The sequence below is a fragment of the Gopherus flavomarginatus genome, chromosome 5, assembly GCF_025201925.1.
Source record: "Gopherus flavomarginatus isolate rGopFla2 chromosome 5, rGopFla2.mat.asm, whole genome shotgun sequence".
Taxonomy (NCBI): Eukaryota; Metazoa; Chordata; order Testudines; family Testudinidae; genus Gopherus; species Gopherus flavomarginatus.
Window position 1 is genome coordinate 83,096,969 of NC_066621.1, and position 8,969 is coordinate 83,105,937.

Sequence of the window (8,969 nt, forward strand, 5' to 3'; positions counted from 1 at the left end):
TTCAGTGAGGAATGGACCTCCGAGGTTCGACGCCTAGAGGATGAATTTGCACAGCCAGAGAGCAGGGCTACTAGAGAGGCCCAGGAAAGGGCTTCAAGGATTAGGGATGCCTTAAGGGAGCAATTTGATGCTGAGAGCCAACAGTAATGTTTGGTGCCTTTGCTGTGCTCCTTTCTACCTTGGGGTACAATATTTACCACTTCCTGCAATAATAAAACGTATTCTAAAAGCCATAAAATCCTTTATTCAAAGTACAGTACATAAAAGGCCAGAGGGGTTAGGGTGGTGGACTGTACATTCAGAGGTTTGAATATGTCCTGTTTGGATTACTGTTCAATGTCTGCTGCACTTCAGGATTACTATGCTGCAGGGTAATGGGGGTGGAGTGCACAGGGTAAGAATTGTAGTTATCAGGGCTGGTAGGTGATCGTACAGGTGTTAGGGGCAGCTGGGGGTAATAAGAAACTGGCTGCTGGAGAAAGGTGTTTTGTGCAAATACTGGGGAACAAGAAAGAGAGCTTTGGGAGGGGTGTGGGTTACCACGGTACAGATCTGCCTGCATGGCTACGAGAGACTCAAAAGACTCAGTTTGCCGAGCCAGGAGGCTTATCATCTGCTTTGAGGTTTTTTTGGTAGCCAATTCCTTTCTCCTGCTTTCTGTTTGCCTCCACTCATACATTTTCTCTCTCCATTCCTGCGTCTTCCTACTTTCTCTGTTGTAGTGAATCATAACTGCTTTGATCAATTCTTCTTTTGATTTTCGCGGATTTTTTCTCAAGTTCTGCAAGCGACGTGAGGCCGGTGATCCGGCTGCATTAGTCAAGGTCACTAAAAAAAACATAGATAGAAACAGAGGCTACATTGTTTATTATCACACAGTGAAGGAGTTTTTAGACTTCTTGTAGCATCCTTCCCACATACCTAACATAACACAGAGAGGCCAGGGAAGCGAAGGCATGGCGAGCAATGGGGTGAGTGTTTCTGCCCCGACTGCACCTGGGAGGGGGAATTGACCGATGGGTCACTGGGGTTTATCTGCACTGGGTACAGGAGATAGCTGGTGTACTGCACAGGGGACAGTAGTGAAAAGGAAGGTGGCGAGCTGCTGGCGGGGGGGGGGGCGGTCCGCGTAACTTCCGGCCTGCTGGTGAGGGGCGGGGGGGAAACGCACAGCTGTGCTGGCTGCCTGCTGGGAAGGGTGGGGGGGAGAGACCAGAGGGCACCGCGGGGCTGGCTGCCTGCTGGGAAGGGTGGGGAGAGACCGGAGGGCACCACGGGGCTGGCTGCCTGCTGGGAAGGGGGGTGGAGAGACCTGAGCGCACTGCGGGGCTGGCTGCCTGCTGGGAAGGGGGGGAGAGACCGGAGGGCACCGCGGGGCTGGCTACATGCTGGAAGGGGGTGGGGAGACCGGAATGCACCGCCGGACTGTGGGGGGGGGGGACCGCGAACCTGGCGCCCTGCACTCAAGTATCCCTAAATTCTCGACAGGGTTTCCTACTGCCAGATATATCACTGCTGCGTGTTACCTGGGAAGAGAGGGAGGGTCTTCTACAACAATGTGGATTCCGCCCTGGCCCCTATGCAGCTTGCCTGTGTGCAGCCATGGTCCCCCCACCCCTCGCTGCACAGTGGATCGGACGAGTTAGCCTGACCAGGACAAGGACCACGGTGGCTCTCCCGATAAACTTGAGAAAGCACATTGCGCATGCTCTGGCTGCAACTTTTCAAGAGATTACCGAGGCAGATTACAGAGACGTGATAGAGCAAATCAATGGGTTATTCCACGTTTAGGCATGCATGCAGGCAGCCATAACCCAAACCCTCCTCTCCCAAAACATAAAAATCTGCTTACCCCGAGCACGCTCTGCAGCTTCTTCCTCACCAGCAACTTCCAGCTGCTGCGACTGGCTAGGCTCCTCCTGGCTTGAGAAGAGCTCCTGGCTACATGCCTCCTGGGACTCCGGGATGTCTCCCTCCACGCCAGTAGCCTCACTGTCGGCTTCCTCTACACCCTCCCCCACTTCTCCCTGCTCTGAACTCTCCATCATGCTCCTAGGATTGGCAGTGGGGTCACACCCAAGTATGGCATCCAGCTCCTTGTAAAAACGGCAGGTTGTGGGGGCAGCTCCTGAGCGGCGATTTCCCTCACTGGCTTTGCAGTAAGCACTCCTCAGCTCTTTAATTTTGACCCTGCACTGCAACGCATCCCGTTCATGGCCCCTTCTCAGCAAGGACTGTGATATCTGCCCATAGGTATCATAATTTCTCCTTCTGGAGCGCAGCTGTGCTTGCACAGCTTCCTCACCCCAAACACTGATGAGGTCCTGCAGCTCAGAATTGTTCCATGCTGGGGCTCGTTTGGGGCGTGGAGGCATGGTCGCTGATTGATTGATTGATTGATTGCACTCCACACCTGGCTGAGCAAACAGGAAGGGGATTTTTAAAATTCCCGGGGCATTTAAAGGTGGGGTCAGCTGAGCCCAGGGCAGTGGAGTGTGCATGATTACCAGAGAGGCTTCTAAGGTGTGCTTGGATACCTCCTTATACCCCGGAGGTCAATAAAAGCACTGGTGGGCGTCCACACTTGCTGACCAGCGCTGGATCACCAGCGCTGGAATCCCTACACCCGAGGCTCGACCGGATGTACAGCCAGCGCGGCAACCAGGGAGTTGCAGCACTGGCCGTGCTTTGCAAGTGTGGCCACATCCTAAGTTGCAGCGCTGTAACCCCCTCACCAGCGCTGCAACTCTCTAGTGTAGCCATGGCCTTAGAGACACCTGAACAGAGCAGAGCACACTGTTGCAAAGGAAGGGCAAACCACTGATTTACATAGTGGCATAATATTTTCAGTATTGTTCTCCAGTCCATTTCTTAGATACAATTAAATCTTCTGTGAATCCTCTCAACACTTTGTGGTTAACCTCATCTTCCACTCCCATCAGTCCCTGCCTTTTAGAAATATTTCAATATTCTGCTTTTCCACAGCAACTCACCCTACTCTATAAGCCCCAGCACAGCTCTGACCCTGCCTCCATTTCTGCTCATTTCTACCTACTTGCTCTCTCACTTTCTCTGTTTCCCAAGTCTCACTTCCGACCAGTTAATTTGGCTCCTTCCCCCATTCTTAGCTTGGGACCTGCTCCCTGTGCTCCAGACAGCTTCCTTCTCCTTCTAAAGTTAGAGGTGGGCCTCAGTCCTGATGTTCCAATCTGGATCTAAGCATTCCTAGAAATTAGGATGTTCACACCCAGGGTTTTGGTCCATCTTATTCTCAGAGTCAGGAGACAGATGTGAGGCTCAGGTTCTGATTGAGGGGTTTGGGATTCAGTGTACTGATTAGAACCCAGCTATGCCTAGAACCCAATCCCTTTGCTGAGCTTTGCAGCACCAAGGCTGTGTACTGCAAGCTCTGTGCCTCCACATGTAAGCACCAGAACTAGAAGGCCTAAAGGGAACAGAGCTTTCTGCTCCAATTATAGGAGAAAGGGAAACATCTAGTTGCTATCAAGTAGAATGTATGTAAATTAAGCTTTGTCTTCCTTGTAATTCTGTATAATGTTTTATGTGGCATGATATGTAGTTTTTACTTTATGTTCTTGGAAATAGTATAATACTTGTCTTGTAATTGTATACCTGAAAGGACATATAAAGAACAGGCCATAGCTAAACATTTAAGTCTATGGCTATGAGTTGCATTTTGTAATAATTTATGAATACTGTATATTGACCCGGTTATTGGGTTGTTTATTGTATGAATATGTTGGCTTAGCTTAATAGCAGGATGTGTGGAAATAAGTCAGAAGGCAAGACAATAACTCCAGATAAGACACCTCTGGGTAAACACTTTGAGGAGGATGGCATGTTGAGATAATGCCTGAGCTAACTGTGAGGATGCCACTTCCTCGTTTTGCCAGTTCTGGCCACCGGCTGATCAAGAGGACTATAAATAGTTAAAAAGACACAGTCTGTCCAGCAGAAGTTGTTGTTTGGGAGAAACAGACTGACACCCACAGACACCCTAGCTCTTCCTAGTCTCCCCTCACAGGGTGGAAGGGCTTAGGTAAGATAGATATGCATGCAGATTTTTTGTTGTTTTCAAAATCCTTTTTCTCTTATGTTACACTTTGTTTCTGTGGTAAGATTTGAACAATATTGTGGTTTGAGAAGGCTGGTTTGGGTCACTATATTTACCACTGGTCACAAAATCCAAAAGGGAAGAACTGTAGGTACCATGCCCAGATGGACAAGCACAGATGTGAAGCCTGAGACCTGTTTCTAACCCTGTGGCCTAGAATCTGGTCTAAGAGTGGGAGAATCTCAAAATTACACCCCAGGAAAGAACAGGAGTACTTGTGGCACCTTAGAGACTAACAAATTTATTTCAGCATAAGCTTTTGTGGGCTACAACTCACTTCTTCGGATGCATAGAATGGAACACACAGACAGAAGATATTTATACATACAGAGAACATGAAAAGGTGAAAGTACGCATACCAACTGGAAGAGTCCAATCAATTGAGATGAGCTATCAGCAGCAGGAGAAAAAAAAACCTTTGAAGTGATAATTGAGATGACCCATAGAAGGTAACATAGGGAAATAGATTCAATTAGTGTAATTACCCAACCATTCCCAGTCTCTGTTTAAACCTAAGTATCAGAGGGGTAGCCGTATTAGTCTGGATTTGTAAAAGCAGCAGAGTCCTGTGGCACCTTTTAGACTAACAGACATTTTGGAGCATGAGCTTTCGTGGGTGAATACCCACTTCATCGGATGCATGTAGTGGAAATCTCCAGGGGCAGGTAAATATATGCAAGCAAGAAGCAGACTAGAGATAATGAGGTTAGTTCAATCAGGGAGGATGAGGCCTTCTAGCAGCTGAGGTGTAAAAACCAAGGGAGGACAAACTGATTTTGTAGCTGGCAAGCCATTCACAGTCTTTGTTTAATCCTGAGCTGATGGTGTCAAATTTGCAGATGAACTGAAGCTCAGCAGTTTCTCTTTGAAGTCTGGTCCTGAAGTTTTTTTGCTGCAGGATGGCCACCTTGTGATCTGCTATGGTGTGGCCAGGGAGGTTGAAGTGTTCTCCTACAGGTTTTTGTATATTGCCATTCCTAATATCTGATTTGTGTCCATTTATCCTTTTCCATAGAGATTGTCCAGTTTGGCCGATGTACTTCAGGACCAGACTTCAAAGAGAAACTGCTGAGCTTCAGTTCATCTGCAAATTTGACACCATCAGCTCAGGATTAAACAAAGACTGTGAATGGCTTGCCAACTACAAAACCAGTTTCTCCTTCCTTGGTTCTCACACCTCAGCTGCTAGAAGAGGGCCTCATCCTCCCTGATTGAACTAACCTCATTATCTCTGTTAGTCTATAAGGTGCCACAGGACTCTTTGCTGTTTAAACCTCAGTTAATTGTATCTAATTTGCATATTAATTCAAGTTCAGCAGTCTCTCTTTGGAGTCTGTTTTTAAAGTTTTTTTTGTTGCAAAATTGCCACCTTCAAATCTGTCACTGAGTGGTTAGAGAGGCTGAAGTGTTCTCCCACTGGTTTTTGAATGTTATGATTCCTGATGTCAGATTTGTGTCCATTTATTCTTTTGCACAAAGACTGTCCGATTTGGCCAATGTACATGGCAGAGGGGCATTGCTGGCACATGATGGCATATATCACACTGGCAGATGTGCAGGTGAACGAGCCCCCTGATGGCATGGCTGATGTGAATAGGTCCTATAATGGTGTCACTTGAATAGGTGTTCCGTTCTATGCATCCGAAGAAGTGAGCTGTAGCCCACGAAAGCTTATGCTGAAATAAATTTGTTAGTCTCTAAGCTGCCACAAGTACTCCTGTTCTTTTTGCGGATACAGACTAACATGACTGGTACTCTGGAACCCCAGGAAAGGTAAACACACAAGGCTTGGACCACAGGGGTGCACTCAGAGACCAGAGAGGGGTCAGAGGGGCATCCAGCCCTCTAACCATGACACATGTCATGTAATCATATATAGGAAAACATATATAAACAGCAATCCATAGCTAAACATTTACGTCCATGGTTATGTTTGTTACAGCCTTACTGTGTGACACTATATAAATAATGCACCATCATCTCTGGAGGCAGAGACCAGTGCTTCAGAATGCCATAGAATGCAAGTTTCAACCTATTGGAAAGAATAGGTGAAGAAAATGTCCTCCGTTTTGCTTAGTCTGGCCTTAGGCTGTGTTTGTAAGGGTGAACCCTCTTTCATTTCAAAGTTCCTCTGAAATCAGCAGGATGACAAGCCTCATGGGATATGGGGAAGTTGCTGCTGCTGCTGCCACCTTTACCTTTTGTTACATTTTACAGGCCATTTGAGCCTAATCGATGCATGCTTCCCTCATTGCCTGCAAAGACACTGGCTGTTGCGACTCAATTTTCTGTGGTCTGCATAGTCTGGAGACAAGGAGAGAAACCTCCAGAAATGCTTAGTGCCACCTAGTGGAGATGAGGATGATTTGGCCAATTTTTTTTTCCTGTTACAATAGTCACGGTCCTGTCAGGTACTTTAGGATTGAAATTTAGTTTATAAAAAAGAAAGACAAGAGAGTTACAAAATGTTTCCATGAAATATTTTTAAAAGTCAATGAACAATTACTTAAACATTCCCTACACTGTTGAGAACTCAGGCACTTTTATTTGTGATAGTGAACTTGTCTGCCTGTCTAATCTTTCAATTACATCTGTCTAATAATCTGCCTGTCTCTTTAGGCATTATGTTCCTCATGTGGACATTTGATTTGCTGGAGAACCCGATAGTGAAAATGACTAGAAACAGAAAATGAAACTGGCTAAACTGAGACAAGTGCAGACAGGAAATGAACAGCATCAATGGTGAGAAGTAAACTAGGGCTGAATGTATTGGATGCAGTATCTGTTTTAAAACACAGTTTTTTCTAATTTACACTGTTACTAATAACACAGGTGAGGATATTGACATGCACATTGTACATATATGTGCATGTATTTATACCCTCTCAAATGAACTCACAGAGAAAAATGATAAAGACAAAAACACCTATTCAATCATGGGTGAACTTTTCAAAAAGCGATCACTCCAGACCTGACCTCTCAACCCTTGTGTTCAAAGGAAACCTGCATAACACCTTCAAAATATGAACCTGGGAACTTACATTCATAACTCTGTTTGGCACTAAAAACCATGGGCTTAACAGAGACTCTGGTTTTATGGCTCATTAGAACAATTTGTAATACATCTTACTGCCTCTTAACCCTTAATTGCCCACTTCATTTTAGTGGTCTCCTACAGTATGTGTGTGTGACAGGATCCCTGGGATGCAATGTGGAACTAGGGTATCACTGTGTCCTTTTAACTCTCCAGTCTCTCATAGTGCTTTGCTAGTGACAAACATCAAACCCCTCCTGGTGCTATTATCACTCTGCACAACAGGATGTGGAGCCCCATACCCAGTTAGATTGCATGACTGCTCCCTGAATCACTCACAAATCACACAAGAAAGGCACCAGCAAGTCTCCCAAGCCCCCAGCCTTGGACGCCAGAACTATACCGTCTTGCCCACGTCAGAAGCCTGACCAGTGTAAGATCATTGCCCAGTCTGCCCCGCCTCCACCCTTGATATAGAGAGGGCACACACTGAGCTGAGATTTCCCAAACACTTCAAGCGAAACACACTCTTAGGTAAAATATAAAACAGATTTATTAACTACAGAAGATAGATTTTAAGTAATTATAAGTGGTAAGCATAAAAGGTCAGAGATAGTTACCAAAGAAAATAAAAGGTAAGTGCACAATCTAAAACTTAAACCTTATTACACTAGGCAGTACTTGGATCAAACAGTTTTCTCACCCCACTGGATATTGCAGATAGGTTCTAGTTCTTAATACACAGGCTTCCCCTATATACCTGGGATTAGTCTCTTCAATTCAAGTCTTTGTCTTCCCATAGGGTTGCCCAGCGTCCAGTCTAAAAGGGACCCTGGCAGCTCTGATCAACACCACTAACTGGGCCGTTAAAAGTCCAGGTGGTGTGGAGCTGGCAGGCTCCCTACTCAGCTCCCACAACCAATGGGAACTGCGAGGGTAGTGCCATGGGCAGGGAAAGCTTGCAGAATCCCCTGGCTGTGCCAATGCCTAGGAGCTGGAGAGACATGTTGCCACTTCCCAGTAGCTGCCTGAGGTAAGCGCCACCCCAGAGCCTGCATGCCTACCACCCCTCAACTTCCTGCCCCATCCCTGAGCCCCATCCTGCATCTAAACTCCCTCCCGGAGCCCGCAATCCCTTCCCACAGCCCAACCCTCTGCCCCAGCCCTGAGCATCCTTCCACACCCAAACTCCCTCCCAGAGCCCAAACCCCTCACCTCCTCCCACACACCAATCCCACGTCTCAGCCCAGAGCCCCCTCCCACACTCCGAACCCCTCAGATCATAACCTTTCATATGATATCCTACATGGCATGCTTTGTATGAAATATATCATAATTCTATGACAGAGATGAATATGAGGGTTCCAGAGTGCCACAGTGTGAACCCCTTATGTTTAACAATCGGTCCCACCTTGTATTTAGCTTAGACAATCTTACCTTCTTCAGATCTGAGGAAGAGCTCTGAGACACATAAAGACTTGTATCTACCACTACCAATAGTTGGTCTAATAAAAGATAAAACTTCACATACTTGTCTCTGTCATGTATTTATATGTGCATGCAGAGCCAGGTAGTGAATCCATCCAGACAAGAGACTCAATTACTTGAAAGATCACACTAGGGTTGATGTGGACTTTGAGCTCCAAAATCACAGCCTTCTACTAGGACCAAACAGGTTAGGCAATATCTCTTGTGTCCCATATGATTGTTCCAGAGTTTCCCTCTATTTATTAGATGCAGTTATGCCTGTATGTGCATGTATAGATTTTCTCTGTTTAAGGAGCTGTTAGAATTGTATAA

The 8,969-nt window shown here is 46.3% G+C and overlaps 1 protein-coding gene across 1 annotated transcript; it reads right to left on the minus strand.

Annotated features, from left to right (window-relative positions):
- Positions 1-266: 266 nt before the first annotated feature.
- Positions 267-2,512, minus strand: LOC127052112 (zinc finger and SCAN domain-containing protein 29-like). Its single transcript, XM_050955427.1, has 2 exons — positions 1,853-2,512; positions 267-828 (listed from the first exon to the last, which is right to left on the minus strand). Exons 1-2 carry the CDS (start codon positions 2,499-2,501, stop codon positions 299-301), a joined length of 1,179 nt encoding a protein of 392 aa, XP_050811384.1. The 5' UTR covers positions 2,502-2,512; the 3' UTR covers positions 267-298.
- Between the last annotated feature and the right edge of the window lie 6,457 nt (positions 2,513-8,969).